The sequence below is a fragment of the Corticium candelabrum genome, chromosome 12 (genome assembly GCF_963422355.1).
Source record: "Corticium candelabrum chromosome 12, ooCorCand1.1, whole genome shotgun sequence".
In the NCBI taxonomy this organism is placed as follows: Eukaryota; Metazoa; Porifera; class Homoscleromorpha; order Homosclerophorida; family Plakinidae; genus Corticium; species Corticium candelabrum.
In genome coordinates this window covers 7648867-7664958 of record NC_085096.1, presented here as the reverse complement: position 1 = coordinate 7664958, position 16092 = coordinate 7648867, and the positions used below count along the sequence as shown (strand labels likewise).

The window sequence follows — 16092 nt, the reverse complement described above, 5'->3', positions numbered from 1 at the left end:
GCTGCATATCCACCACTGCAGGGAGCCGAGGAGTCGTTATACAACTACAGACAACAGACCGGACATCGTATTTTTTGTCTTGGACATTGGAAACAACGTTGACCTAGGTATCTCCCTCGCCCACCCGTGGAGTAGTGACATCTTTCTATCATCTGCTGGTGTTAGTGGTGCCACTGCAGAGAGGAGAGCAGACAGGAAGAAAGAGAATTACAGCAATCAGCAATTACCAGGTGGCATAATTGCCACTGTAACCCCACTGGTAATGGAGCATTTTGGAGCTTGTGGGACCGATTGGTGGGAACTCCTGTGCAAATTATCGAAGAATTCATCAGACAAAGTGGGACGACTGAACGCTGTGGAGTTTATTGACTTCTGTTCAGCTGCAGAAGTGTAATGCTAGAGTCATCTCTAAAAGCTATCTTCTCTGTCTGAAGACAACAGATGTGACCTCTTTGCCACCCAGTACTTCAGCCACTAGCTGGTACTGGAGGCTTGCTTGTACACTGTAGCTTTTAAGTGTAGTCCTCACTTTGTTTTACACGAGTTTCAATTTTAGCTTAGTTTAGTGGATGAACACTACTAGTAGTTGGACAGTACATAGTACCCTGCATTGTGAAATCATAGATAAAAGTTCAAATATATGTCATAGACAGAGAGACAGACAGACAGACAGCTGAACAGAGAAATGCATGCTGAGGCCAACAAACAGTGAGTTGTTGTTACAATAACTTACCAGATTGCACTTCAAACAGTTTTTTATTAATTTTTTGTTTACACAGGAATTGAAAAAGGAAAATGTACTTGTCACACGAGGACTCTCATTCCCAAGTGTTACTGTAACCTTGGATTTTCAGGCTCAGACTGCAGTTGCAGCACATCACAAGATGCATGCAGGACACCAAAACTGGTTAACAGCATTTCTGCCTTTGCTTAATTGTGCAGTTGACAATGCGTGCATGCTTTTTTGTATCATTTTCTAGGACAATGAAGAGCAGTTGTGCAGTGATAAAGGAGTGTGTGTATGCAATCAATGTCAGTGTTACAGGGGATTTAGTGGCCCTCTGTGCACGACATGTGCAACAGGAAATGTAAAAACATGACAAGTGTAGTAGACATGATGGCATGAATGTGTAATGTCAGGAAGAGTTAAAGCTGGTTCACAATATGCGAAGACAGAGACATGACAGACCATGAAGGATACTGTTGGACAGCTTTGCGTCACGTCCTGCAGTGTTTACAATACCTAGTACGTTCCGTTCCGCTAATTACCATTCTCGAGTTGCATAATTACGTCATTCTCGTTTTTGCACTTTGCTGATTGGGTAACAGTACCTATAATCATTTCCTGTTGCAGTCCGTCAAGTAATTCTTCTGTGGTGGCTCGAGCAGCGTCTTTGATGTGGTTTGACTGAACGGAAGGGTTATATTTGCTCTCTGTCCCATATTGTGAACCAGCTTTTAGGTGTGTGTGTGTGTGTGTGTGTGTGTGTGTGTGTGTGTGTGTGTGTGTGTGTGTGTTTTTGTGTGTGTGTGTGTGTGTGTGTGTGTGTGTGTGTGTGTGTCTGTGTGTGTGTGTGTGTGTGTGTCTGTGTGTGTCTGTGTGTGTGTGTGTGTGTGTGTGTGTGTGTGTGTGTGTGTGTGTGTCTGTCTGTGTGTGTGTGTGTGTGTGTGTGTGTGTGTGTGTGTGTCTGTGTCTGTGTGTGTCTGTGTCTGTGTCTGTGTCTGTGTGTGTCTGTGTGTCTGTGCGCGCGCGTGCGTGTGTGTGTGTGTGTGGTGTGTGTGTGTGTGTGTGTGTGTGTGTGTGTGTGTGTGTGTGTGTGTGTGTGTGTGTCTGTGTGTGTGTGTGTGTGTGTGTGTGTGTGTGTGTGTGTGTGTGTGTGTGTGTGTGTGTCTGTGTCTGTGTCTGTGTGTCCCTATGGGTCATGAGTTCAAGTACAAGATGGCACTGGTGTAATCCCTTAGGCAAGAAACTCACACGCAATTGCCTATCTTGACTCAGGAGTTTATAATGGAGTACTCGGTTGGGGTGAACAAGACCGCTGGCTTGGCAGAACATTACACAGCATGAGTGCGTGTGGACTTGAGGTCCAGTTCCGAGGCTACACCAAAGTCAGTGCCCTTGGTTGCTCTGGCCCAGAGCCAAGCACCTAAGGCCCCAGTAGTTGTGCGGCCTAAAACTTCGAGTAGCATCAAAGGCCTCACCTAGAAATAGGCAGGGGGTGCTATCTTTAGTACTGAATGACATATCCATTTGTCCATTTGTGTGTGTGTGTGTGTGTGTGTGTGTGTGTGTGTGTGTGTGTGTGTGTGTGTGTGTGTGTGTGTGTGTGTGTGTGTGTGTGTGTGTGTGTGTGTGTGTGGTATGTAGACTCAAAATGGGTTAGGTGGATAAATAGATGAGTTGATGCATGATTGTTGGACGAGTAGACAATCAAGTGAGCAACAATTTTGTATATAGTTGGGCAGAGAGCTAGGTTGGCTAGACACAGGTGGGTGTGGGTCATGTAATTTAACTAGTACTGGTATAATCCTGCTTGTTTTGTGTAGGCATGTCTACAAGAACGTGGTCCGTGTTTCAGATACAAAGATTGCGCTGAATGTCTAGGATTTGGGACTGGTTACAACCTTGATAACTGCTCCAATGATTGTGGCAAATTGCTTGTAGATATACCAAGAGAAGGTGCCATTAATATTATTTTAGCAAACATTTTTAAACTGAAATATTTGTATATTGTAGGATACAAAATAGATTCTTGTGAAAGTAAACATGCAAGTGATAGGGTGTTTTCATACACTGTTGTTCGAAATCAGGACAACTCATTACTTGGTGTTTATGTGGATGCTGGTAAGTGAACCACATTATTGGTATTAATTAATTAATTAAAGCAATATGTCGTATATACTTGACAATAATACTAATTTAAGTTGTGCTCAACCAGATCAGTCTGGTTCGAGTAAGCACTGGAGGCAAACCTTACCTCAGAGGTGCGTTTAGACCATCATGGCTGTCTATACAGAAGACATGGACGATACGCAGGATCGGACTGGACAGGGACGGGGGGATTAACTTCACGATGCTACGAGACACGCCCGCTTTTTATTGCCTTCTAATTGACTAATACGGTAAAATCAGTGGCAGATCCAGACTGGAAAAATGGTGGTGTATTTACTAGATACTGATTTGGTTCTCACATGTACAGACTTGGACAAAATTATAGGGACACCCCGCTGTGGGTATGTAGTAACACAATAATTAGGTCACAATTTAACCGGGCTATAGCCCACCAAGGTAGATAATGATTGAGTAACCGCAAATTAGCATAGAGCAAAAAATTAGTGAAAAACAATTATTTGTAAGCGTGGTCACAAAAATTGTGGACTGTAAATACAGACTTGGACAAAATTATAGGGACACTTGGCATTTTTGTGTCTAGTCTAACTTTGGCACTGAAGTTTTCTCTAGCAAAACCAAATGTTTTTCGAATTTCTTTTTTCATGGATTGCGCCATTGTTAGTATGTAACATAGCTTGAGTTCAAGACTGCAGCTGTACTTACTACCTACTGCGCATCTAGTTTGCTTTGAAGAAGGAAGACGGCCATTCCTACTTTTCTTGTCTTTGTACACGTTTATCGCTCTTGGATGCTCATTCTTGGCATACAATCTAAGAATGCTCTGTAGTAGAGAGTGAAAGCAATTTTGTGGGTCCTTTTATCAACATTATGAAAAAAGGCGAATCATCTGTTTTTGCGCATTGATTTCGCGCATGTCATCACAATTTGAGTTGTTTTGCCATTTTAATCAATAAACAAACTTCAACGTATTCAAAAATCATGCGACACTAATTAAGTACAAAAAAATCCTGCTAAGACAAAAACTAAAAAAGTTATAGCAACAAAAGAACATTGACATGCCACTTCCGGTCCACGTTTTACGTAGCAAAATCTCAAACTGCTACCGCCAAAATGTCAGCTGCACTAAAACCGCTGCTCTTGAGACCGCCAAACTTAGTCGATAAGTTAGCCTGAACGTTCAGCTGCACGCAGTTGCAGAGTCTTGTTCCGTGCGATATTTCACGAGTTGCAGCGATGCCTCGAGGCAAACAGTTGTGTCCAAAACACGAGGGAAAATTGAAGCCCTTCACTCAGTTGGCCATTCTGTGCGTCAGATCGCAGCTTTTGTCCGCCGCTCCAGGAATTCGGTTCATCAGTGCCTGCAACGGCTTTCCCATGGCAGCAGCGATTATGAAAAACAACCTGGACGTGGGAAGGCAACGACAATCCGAGAAGATCACCGACTGAAGAGAATGGCACTGCAGAACCGCAGAGCACCATCACGACTGCTCTCGTATCAGCTGGCTGATGAAACCGGCAAGCAGGAGCGTATTCGATTCGACCTTTTCGGATAAAGAAAGGGTCGAAAACGACGGATAAGGTGTTCGATTGGGGTATTTTCTTTTTCCAGAAAGCTTGGAAAGCCTTTCCAACCTTTCCACCCTCTATCGTGGAAAGGACGGATAGAAAATCGGGAAAATGATTCACGTGACCTAAAGTCCCGGAAGCGTACCGCGCAATTGCTGGTGAAATGACTACTGTGTCTGAGAATTCAAGTCCTACGGAGCTCGTAGAGATTCTTACAGGTGGCTCAGATGTGTTTGTTGCTATGGAACCACCTAAAGTGAGAAAAGAAGGCTATTCTTGGAGTGATTCGGCGACTCTTTCGCTTATACAACTCTACGGCGAGTTTTCCGAGAAATTCCGAAGTCCTTCGTACAAGAAGAAACAGATTTGGGAAAGGATTGCTTTGAGAATGCAAGAGATGGAATTTCAGGTAAACGGTGCCCAATGTGAGGGTCGATGGAAGTATCTCACTAAGACGTATCGCGACATTGCAGATCATAATAACCAGACAGGTAGAAACACTGTCTTAACATAGCACTGATGTTTACCACTGTACGTGTACGAATTCAACGTATTCTAGGTCGAGACAGAAAAGATTGGAAGTTTGAGAAAGCCATGGATACTGTATATGGGTACAAACAGAGTGTGAGACCTGTTGTTACTATTAGCAGTACTGGAGAAGGAGACACAGTTTATTCCTCATTGGGTGATATCAGCAATGGTGATCAGATAGAGAAAAGTGACCTGACCTCGGCAAGTCCCAGTCCTAGTCCTGGGACATCTGCCAGTGTTCATGAGGATGATGCTGACAGTGATATTGGGCCACCATCCAAGAAAAGCAGACGACTAGCACCACCACACAAGTATGCCACAACAAAGGAAAGTTTCATGAAGATGATGGACAGCTGTCAGAGGGCACGAGCAAGACAACATGAACAAAAGCTGGATTTGTTGGCTTGCCTGCATCAGGAGAAAATGGAAATGTTTGGAGGTCTTCTTGATGCAATTAAAGGACTAAGGAAGCAGTAGATTAAAGCCATTTGTGTTGTCTGGTTTAAAAAAAAGTTAGTAAGTCATTATGGCAATGTGCATGTTGGTAACAGCAATACAAGCAAATCAACAGCAGTCATTTTCTATTCAACAGTGCATGTTTATGTAGCGTTTGATTGCATCACGTTTTCCAGTAGCATAAGCATCTTCCCCGGTAACTGCCTCAAAATTGTTGACTTCCAAGCTATTTCCATCATCGAGGAAGTCAGCTACATCATCCTCGTGACAAAGGCAGATATTGTGAAGAATGCAAGCTGCCATAATAATCACAGACATATTCTTTATCTGGTTTAAATCTAAATACTTCAATCGCCTCCATCTCCCCTTCAAAAGGGCAAATGCTCGCTCAATAACCATTCGAGTTGCAGAGTGAAAATAGTTATATTTCCTTTCTTCTGGTCTAAGATGTCCTTATCTCGGTAGGGGGTGAGAAGCCATAATTTGAGTGGATAGGCAGCATCCCCTAATATGTGTGATTCCTCAGGAAAAACTTCAGCTGGGTGACTTAAAGCTCGATTAAACAAATCAGAATTTCTTAGTACTCGTGCATCATGTACACTTCCTGGCCATCCACAGTAACAGTCTACAAAGCACATCTGGTGATCGCACACTGCCTGTAGAAGTAAAGATGGGAATTTTTTCCTGTTGATATAGCTATCCCGATCGTCGCTTGGAGGTTTAATAGGGATGTGGCAACCATCAATTGCTCCTATAACGTTTGGAAATCCTTTTATAGCTTTGAAGCCTGTCTTTACCTCACTAAATCTCATTCCGCATGGCCACGTTATTACAACTTTTCTGAGATGCAACAACAATCCTGTACATATCCTCCTAACAGTGGAATGCGCAGACGATTCAGATACACCAAATCTGTCCGCAATTTGCCTGAAGCTCTCTCCGCATCCAAGGTACCATAGGGTAATCAGCAAACGCTTGTCAAGAGAGATTGGGCGTCTACCTCCTCTCATTAGATTTGAGCACACGTCTCCCCACGTGCAAACTTTTGCCAAAAGTACGTCAAAGACCGACTGAGTAATTCGAAAGTGTTTCCGGAAGTCGTTGTCTAGATACATGGGGACTACCTCTTCAACGTATCCACGAATTCGAGCTTTAGGTTCGTCTCTAGCCCACAAAATGGCTCCAAGTTCCATCATTTCCACAACAAAGTCATCGCAATCGCTATCTTGCTCCACACTGTCGTTAAGTACCTTTATTGCAAGAGCAGCAGCGGCGGCGGAAAGAACAATTTCCATCGTTGGTATGAGCATGCGCGTGCTACGTCCTGAGTTTTTTTGGGGAAAGCCCGTTCGATTCAAAAGGATTTTCCGCTTTTTCCAGTCTTTCCTTTCTTTATCCGGAAAGGTCGAATCGAGTAGAACAGTCCGTCGTTGTCTCAGTGATACAAGAGTAAACGCTCGGAGGCCTAGAAAAAACCCAATGCTAACAGAAAACCATCGGCGTTTGCGACTGGGATGGGCAACCACTCACACACAATGGACTTTGGATGACTGGAAATCTGTTCTTTTTACAGATGAGTCAAAAGTCAGCATAGGATACGATGGTGCTCTGTACATTTGGCGTCGCAAAGGTGAGGAATTTCTCCCTGAATGTTGTGACCGTACGGTCCAGCACGCGGCTAGTGTGATGGTGTGGGGATCGATGTGTTGGCATGGTGTGGGGTCTCTGGTGAAACTGGAAGGTCGTTTGGACAGCACGGCGTACCAACAGGTTCTGGAGGAGCACATGCTTACAGACGCAGCGGCACTGATAGGAGACGACTTTGTCTTCCAGCAGGACAACGCGCCAATCCACACGTCTCGGTCAACAAGACAATGGCTACGCCAGCATGACGTCACACTGTTGGACTGGCCGCCAAACTCGCCTGATGTGAATCCAATCGAGAACTTGTGGCATGAACTCAAAACTGCTGCCAACCGTCGCGAACCGAGAACTGCAGCTGAGCTCTGGAATGCTTTACAAGAGGCATGGCAGCAGATTCCAGCCGCGCGTGTCCGGAACTTGGCAGAAAGTGTTCGGCGACGTTTGGACGCAATCAGGAGGGCGAGAGGCGGGAACACTCGGTACTGAGGAACTGGTGAAGGGCTTCAATTTTCCTTCGCGTTATTAAAACCGGCTTTTTAAAAGCCACTAAACAAAATCAGAGAGAGTCTAACTTACGACGCTTACGCAGTCATGACGTCATACACTTTTAGGTCTCGTTTTCCGCAGTGCGAAACGTAAAGAAAGCTATTTAGGGTCTACAGTATTCTCAAGAAACCTAACAATCAACGCGGTAACTATTAAGTTCTTAACACTATTGATAGTTGGTTAGCCCATGCCCCGCTACGCCCCTGGACTGGATCCAAGAAGCACTGTTTTCTGTAAGTGCTGCAGGTTGTGATGACCTGGAATAATGTCCAGCCACCGTGCAACACCTTTGTGCATTGCGGAAACTAGAAGGGCTCAAGCTTATACGTTACTCTCAGTTACGTGACTTTTATGCTAGTAGACTGAGACATGCATGGTTGTGGTTTTGACGGGTTATTTGTATGTGTTTATTGCAGATAAGAATACCGGTAGTCACAAGTTATTTTCAAACTTGCCTTTTCTGTTGGGTTTGATTTTCGGTTTGGCAGCACTCGTTTTTATTCCACTGTCAATATGGAAACTGGTGACTTTATATGGTGAGTTTCTTCTTTTGTCTGTTTGTTTGTGAATCCAACGATTCACTAATATATATATATATATATATATATATATATATATATATATATATATATATATATATATATATATATATACTTACCCAAGCTAGGCTTGCTGTAACTTGTCTGGTTTGCAGGATAACACGGAATACAAACGTTTCCTCGAAGAGCGAGCTAAAGTGTACGTTAATATCGCAAGTATGAAGTCCAGCAGCTAGGGTATAGTTGGTGTGGATTACAAATTTGTTGCACGCCATGCATAAACCGGTGATTATTGTACGTGCGTCTGGTGAACACAATGGTTTACTAACTAACTAGGTTTTGATTGTGTTACGGGAGTCTGCATGAAGCTGAGCAAAAATTTGATGTTGGCAACATCTGCTTGCGAAATTAATTGTCAATTCAGCAGACATACCCAATTTGCCAAAGGCTTACTTGCCATATTGAATTGTATGCATATGGCTGTTTTGTGTAGTGATTTCCGATGTGCATGCATGACTACAGTAAGTAGATAATTGCGTATAGACTAGTAATACGTGAACCTCCACTCCTGGATGTAGCTAAGAACCATATATACAGAACGTTTGTCTCATCAGCTGCCACCGTCTTCACATACCGCGAAAGTGTTTTTACCAACTGCTGAGTGGCCAATTGTCATCATCGTAGCAAAGAAGTCCCGTGCGTAACATGCACTTTATTTTCACGTTTGTCAACTTTGGTGCGTACGGCGGCACGTATGCGATCAGACGCTAGTAGATTTCCAGGTATACAGCGTTACTAACGTTTCTGCTGAGACAACGTTTCTGATCAAAATTTACGTTTTTTCTGGCTAGCTAGATCCTATGCCGAACAGCACCTAGTGATTGGCTGCCCGGACATTCTGTAGTTGCCGCTGGCAAATATACCGTCAAGAATGCGTCGTGGTTGGTCACTCGCTTGCACACCAACGATTTACGAAGCGTGACAACCATATATGCCAGGTTATTTCGATGATATAGTCAGCCACAGAAATTTGGTGCAGAAATAGAACGCCGTTAGTGTCTAGACCGCTTCTCGCAAGTCACATGACTCGTACCGTTCATTAATTGCATATGTGTAGAACATGATGCTGAGAAAACGTCCATAACGTATTGCGCATCCCACTTCTGTCACCAAGTAATTGTATCACTTATGTCAATATATTACGAGTTCAGCAGGTCTTCGCTTCTTATCACTAGTAATTAAAGCTATGTTACACAACGATATGATGGTCACAAAAAATTACTAATTTAAACGCTAATTTAGTTGTCAACGCGCTGCTTGTAAATTTATCTAAAATCTTACAAGCAATTGTCATTCACGTATCACAATTTTAGAGGCCACGTAAATGGTCTGTATACATATATAGCTAGAGTTTCCCATATAAATGTCGTAAACCAAGAAGAGATTGATTTCGCGTTAGCAGTTGCAGACAGGCAAGTTCTGTTGTTTATTTCCAACAAGATTTGGCAATGTCAGACATGAATTACACTTGCAACACTATACCACGCTTTACGACTCCAAACGACGCAGTATAGTGTCTATGACTCCAACACGTGCAACACTAGCGGACGGTATCAACTCTATGACACACGGGGACGAGATTACCAACTTACTGTATTATACGAAAGCACAATGTCATAGTTCTAACGACAGGCTTACACTCCAAGTGACTAACTAACTAACCAGAGGTTTGCTACTGAATTAAATTGTCTGTGCTCGTGCATACATCATCGCATAGTCTAGGCTAGGTGTGTCAATTGGGCGTGCTCGTACCAGGGCGTCTTCAATGGTACTGTCATTCCGCCTCAGTTGCCTTGTACGCTCAAAGCCAAGAGTAACGTGAGTTACGCCCAAGGGCAAGAGTAGACATGACCAGACTCATTCTGTCACACACCCAACAACAATGTCATCATCTAATGTAGTGCACGTGACCGCTAATCGTTCCGTGTTATATCCGTGTGTCATCTAGACTTGCTGCATCGGTCCCCCTTTAGACTATGCTTCGTCCCGAAGCATACAATCAGGTCGGATCGTCAAGCGGCAGAAGATGCACAACGTAATCTCGAATATGTTGTGGTCGTTGTTGCAAGCGAGGTACGCGAACATAAGAAATTTGACCCATCGGCGGCGCCTCCGTTGGATCGATCGGATCCACAGCATCATCGTCAATCATATCTTCGTCGTTATCCGTTGGGTATCTGGTTGTCGGAATCGAAAAGCTTTCAGCCTTTTTTGTAACTCGCGGCCAAACTCGGTCCTTGATGGCGTCATACCGGTATCCGGTGCACTGTGCGAGGGAGCTTCTAGGTCAAACGGTAGCTTTGCTTGTCGTCCGTACAGAAGACTGAATGGACTAACACCCGTTGATGCATATACACCGGCTCGCAGAACGGGAGGCAACTGTTGGTCCCAATCAGCTTGATTTTCAGAGGCATACTTAGCCAGCAAGTCAATTATAGTACGGTTAGTCATCTCGACTAAACCATCTCCTTGAAGGTGATACGGAGTAGTCCTTTTCTAAATTTCTAGAATTTGGCATAGTTCTGCAATAACTTTTCCCTCAAAGATACGGCCTTGATCGCTGTGTAGAGTATGTGGTACACCATGCCTCGAAATAACGTCATTAACCAATGTCCGAGCAACCGTGTCTGCTTGTTGGTCTGCTTGTTGGTCAGACAGCGCAAATGCTTCTGTCCACTTGTGAAGTAATCGCAGACTACCAACAAAGTCCATAACGAAGACTTCCATCGGTCCTGTGATCGGGAAAGACTGTCGCAGTGCTCTCGCAAGCAGTTGCGGCTGCTTTCTCTTCTGACACATGTGGTACGTTGAGACAAACTTTCGGACGTCATCTATGTATCCTGGCCACCAGTAACGGTCAGAAAACAACGACAAAGTCTTGTCGACACGACACCAAAGTGACAGCTGTCGTCGTGGAGCATCTGTATCGTGTTCGCACGGTGTCGAGTAGGCAAAACTATTCGATATCGTCCATCTGAGGTTCTCTTATGGTAGATGACTTCATCTACTAGTGCTAGTTGATTCCAATGTCGACGGTATCCTCGTAATGCATCATCGTCCCTCCAAAGCGCTGTATCGGGCGGCCCTTTCTCCGAACTTTTAATGCTTCTTTGACAAGAGAGAGCGCACGTCGTCTCTGTTTTGCCATTCGTTGATATCTTCTTGCGTCTCATTGTTACAAAGGCTAGAAGCAGCACACTGGGCTTCAGGTTGTAACGGCGTCTTCTCTAACAACGGATAAGGAACGGAAAACTCATCGAGGCGTTCAGTGCCATCTTTTGCTGTCGATTAGTCCATCATCGTAATAGTAGGGTCGACGAGAAAGAGCATCTCCATTCTGATGACGAATGCCACAGCAGTACTCGATGTTGTAGCTGTAATCTTCCAGCGCCAGAATCCAACAGGCAAGTCGTCCCTTCGGTTCCTTAAGACTTTTTAACCACGTCAAAGGGCAATGATCGGTTATCAAATTAAACTTGCGACTGTATAAATAAACACCAAAGTGATACGCGTTGCCCATACTAGAGCGAGAGCTTCTTTCCCAGTGGTAGAGTAGTTTTTCTCCGACTTCGTCAAACTACGGCTTGCGTAAGCAACTACTCGCTCATGTCCGTCATCGTCCAGTTGAGATAAGACTGCTCCGATGCCTGTGTTGCTTGCATCGGCTGCTAACCTCAAGTCTTTCTCGAAACTGGGTAGTACGAGACGTCAACGCTGTTTTCAAAATCTTGAAAATGCTTGATCGCAATTCTCAGTCCAGTCCCATAGAGAATTAGCTTCGAGTATTCGGTGCAACGGATGAGCAATCGTAGCAAAGTTCCTGATAAAGCGACGGTAGAAGCTTGCCAGACCAAGAAAACTTCTAAGCTCCTAGGTAAAAGTAGGAATTGGAGTAGTCAGTACTGAGTCAACCTTCTGTGGCTCTGGTCGTAAACCCTCTGTGCCAACTACATAACCAAGATACGAAACTTCTGATTTTGCAAATTCACATTTCTGCGGCTTCAAGTGCAGGTTAGCTTCGCGGAGCCTTTGAAACACAGCTTGAAGTTTACTGAGATGATTGTCAAATGTCTTCGAGAAGATAATAATATCATCGAGGTAAACCAGGCAAGTCTCGAGTTGAAGGCCGGCCAAAACTCTCTCCATCAGACGTTGAAACGTAGCAGGGGCGTTCACCAGTCCAAATGGCATCACATTGAATTGATAAAGTCTATGCTGAGTGACGAATGCCGTCTTCGTCGTCGTCGAGCGATCACTAGGATTAATCTCCACTTGCCAGCATCCGCTGGTCAATGCTAGTGTACTGAAATAGCACGACCCAGAGAGCTTGTCCAGTGCTTCGGCAATCCTTGGGAGAGGATACAAATCTTTCACTACTGCAGTAGTTAACTTGCGGTAATCTACACAGAATCGTAATCCTCCGCCTTTACGTTTGACCATATAACCGCAGGCGAAGACCATGAACTGGAGGATGGGCTAATAATTCCATCAGTCAACATCTGTTGTCTTTGCTGGTCGATGACAGGTCTCACATGATACGGTAGGCGACGTAGTCGTTGCTTAAGTTAACGGGTTGTGCACAATCCGTTGGAATTTCGTGTTGAACAATACGTGCTCTCCCTAGGCCCACAGTTTCGTGAGTAAAAATGTCGGAGTAAGTGGTCAGCAAATGTCCAAGTTGATTCTTCTGTCAAACGTCGGCTTCGGTAGCTTCCAAAACTTTCAAGCGTTGCTCGTTTAGGGTTAAACTAAACTTCACGAATGTCGCTCCTCAGCGCTCCGTCTGCAAACGAGGCAAGTAAGAAAGATATTGTTGCACCAGTATCAACCAAAATTCTACAATCGTGCAGTTGACAAGTCCCGAGACATTTCAGATTAAGATCCACAAACGCTAACATACTGTCTGTCAATAAGTCGATCGGACCGTTGCTCGACAACTGACTCCTGGTCCTTTGAGCCACCCTTTTCTTGTTTAACGCTAGACAATTTCCTTTGTGTTCCGAATCGCGAGCGTATCGCTGTCGCTGATTCCGATCCCGGTCACCTTGACGCCGTGGTTGAGATGTGGAAGGTCCTATTGTTGCAGATATGACAATGACTCAATAATAGCGTCGGTCTTGCCTAATCTTTCTCGAAGAAGTTGAACAGCTATACATCATAAAAATTTGTCGTTTGTCATTGCGATCCTTGCTATAGATAGCTGTTGCTGCAGCTGTTCTCAGCGCTCCCTGTAAGTAGTTAAAAGTTTTGCTACTTTGAGTAATTCTTGTGTCCTTCCACAGATGTCTGAAAAATGTCCCAAAATTCAGTCCATTTCAGAATATTTCTATTGAATTGTAGTAACTTCAATTTTGGTAAACTAAATTTGCTTTGTTTCGTTTCTGTGGTCCTTGGTTATCGTTCTTCGTTTGCTTGAATGGCAACTACAGCTGCTTAAAGTTCCACAAATTTCATAACAGTTTGAGTTATTTAAGGGTCCTTACCCTCAGCTCGATTCGATCGCGTTCGAAATCGTTCTCTACGAGAAAGAACAGCTTGTAATTGTGCTACAGAATCAGTCGCGTCAAGCATTACCTGTATGAGGCCTTCTTCTCCATCAAGACACGATCGTACTCCCTCATCTCGCCTTCCTTCTCCTCATCTCTCAAGTCTCTCAATAACTTTAATTAATTCGTTCACTCGTCGATGTCCTTGGTTAGTGTGGTCAACGCTCGCTGTAAGCGGTTAAACATACAGATCCTCGATCGCCTCGTGGTCGTCAATGGTAGTTTCTTCGATCTTCCAAGCGATCAGCTCCTTCTATTCTCGAATCATGTATCCAAGCATTCTGGTTCTTTCTGATTCTTAATCCAGACATCTCGATCGCTTGTTCCAGTGAAAAATTCTCGTCGCGACTGACCCTGTTTGCAGTGCCAAACTGTTGCGATGTGAACTGCGAGACAATATATATATATATATATATATATATATATATATATATATATATATATATATATATATTTCGAACCAGAGCTCAACTCGCCTTTTCTATCTCTGATTTAGAACTAGTCCAAACCGCGCATGATACTCCTTACTAGAAGATCAGCCATTTGTAGATAACAAGAAAAATACAAGAGGAGCACACGTAAAGTGATGAGAACTGGAGGTGGTCCAATACAATTGCAAATTGAAAGGCATTGAAAAAAAAGCGAAATAAGAGATCATTAATCTAGTTCTTGTCAAAGGCTTTCTTGCATCTGTTGAAAGCCAACAACAAATTGAGGCCACAGAAGAGACATAAGATGACAATTTAATGGAGAAACAATCCAAGAAGCGAAACATCAGCTTTCAAGTAGCACTAACACGGTATAGCATTACAGACAAGCAACTATTAGAGAAGGGAACAAAACAGGATTGAGTAAGTCCCTGCGCGATTTTTTTGGTTCTAAAGAACTAACTGAGGAGCAAGCAGCGTTAGCAAAGATGCATGAATACCATAAAGATGGCACATCCAGGAGTGGGTTGTAGTCCTTTCTTGTCAGAGCTATGTCGATCAAGCACCATTTACATTTGCAGTGTCGACAAGACGACAAAAACAAAGGTCATATATCCACATTTTATGGACGAACAGGAAGTAATACTGCAAGAAACAGTAGAGAAGAATGACTTAGTGAGTACATGGTGTTGGCAAAATATCCAAATAAACTAACTTTTCGTGTTGATAACACACGATCAGACACCGGAAGTCAAGATCCGGTGCTGATGATGAAGATGAAGGAGATATGTATTTGTTGTGATGGTGCAGTCACTATGTATGGAGCGAACGAGATGCTACCATGGTATTCCTTTGCCATGGGCAGTTCTTGATAAATTGTTGAGACAACCAAATTGTTGAGCAGGGTGTCTCAACTGGATGACAATGAAGGGTAAATACTCGACATTGAAGAAGTGTGCAAGTTGGTTCGAAAATTCTGTGACATTCCGAGAGAATGTCGATCGACATTACAGTATTTGTCAAGTTTCAGCACACTTGCATTATATTCAAATGTGAGTGAGTTAGAAAGGTCTTCACTGATCTGCAGTGCCGGTCAACGTTCTTACTGTCTTGTTACCGCTCTCGACAACAGCACGTGTCGCCAAGCTTCTGAAAAATTGAAGGAAGAAAGAACGATGTCATGGTCATTTGCTCACTATCTGCTGCTCCAGAAAGGTGTCAAGGAAAGTCAGCTTATGTCCATCTTTAATACAAGCGCTGCTTCTGTTCGACATCATTTGTCCCACAATCACATCATCGAGAAGTTAAAGGCTGTTCTAAAGGTCGGAAAGTCCTTTTTTGTTTCTTGTTTGCTGGAAAAAGATATGGTAACAAGTTGGCATGGCAACAAATGGCTGCTTCTATACTCATGCAATTTCCTTCATCTCTCGTATTTTGTTCTAAAGGGTTTGATGTGACCCCCGAGCCGATCCATTCTTCGCATGTTGTCTCGTAGAACTACTGAATATACAGTAGCGGATATAGATAGAGAGAGTGGCGCAACAGGCGCACGCCTACCCTTTGAGACCGGAAGTATAGTACACAGAGAAGGCTCCCGAGGCATTTGAGCATGCGCAGGTGCAGCCTTGCATCTACCGTTCGTGTTGTGAAATGAGTAAGCGACCAAAGATCACCCTAGACTACTTCTTTAGAAGAAAGCTAATGTGCCTTGAAAGTAACTCAATTGAAATGTCTCAAGCTTGCCTCATGATGTCGAAGATTTAAAGAGATTTTCCACGTTGCCTAGAGCAGGCATTCAATCTAGTGAAGGTGTGACTCAGCGCGCATTGTCGTTGTGTGAAGACATTGCTAGTGTTAATCAGCCTACAGCTGAGAGTATAAACGTTTTAGAAGAGTATCCACAAGTTACAAATGACAGTGCT

General features: G+C 43.7%; 2 protein-coding genes across 2 annotated transcripts in view; both read left to right on the top strand.

Annotated features, from left to right (window-relative positions):
• Nucleotides 1-8538, top strand: part of LOC134187712 (integrin beta-1-like) — a 13510-nt gene extending 4972 nt beyond the window's left edge. Inside the window, exons 7-12 of the mRNA XM_062655865.1 lie at nt 780-907; nt 981-1088; nt 2548-2680; nt 2738-2845; nt 8014-8133; nt 8292-8538. Coding sequence (XP_062511849.1) covers nt 780-907; nt 981-1088; nt 2548-2680; nt 2738-2845; nt 8014-8133; nt 8292-8296 — 602 coding nt within the window. The 3' untranslated portion in view covers nt 8297-8538. The remainder of the gene's footprint in view (nt 1-779; nt 908-980; nt 1089-2547; nt 2681-2737; nt 2846-8013; nt 8134-8291) is intronic.
• LOC134188358 (uncharacterized) lies at nt 4456-5490 on the top strand. Its single transcript, XM_062656550.1, has 2 exons — nt 4456-4911; nt 4980-5490. The coding sequence occupies exons 1-2, from the start codon at nt 4584-4586 to the stop codon at nt 5426-5428; spliced, it is 777 nt and encodes a 258-aa protein (XP_062512534.1). The 5' UTR covers nt 4456-4583; the 3' UTR covers nt 5429-5490.
• Nucleotides 8539-16092: the final 7554 nt, after the last annotated feature.

Bases quoted from the DNA above. Each gene is read 5' to 3' on its own strand.
- LOC134188358 (XM_062656550.1), top strand. From the start codon at position 4,584: ATGACTACTGTGTCTGAGAATTCAAGTCCTACGGAGCTCGTAGAGATT. The intron at 4,912-4,979 runs GTAGAAACACTG...AACGTATTCTAG, and splicing joins AGATCATAATAACCAGACAG to GTCGAGACAGAAAAGATTGG.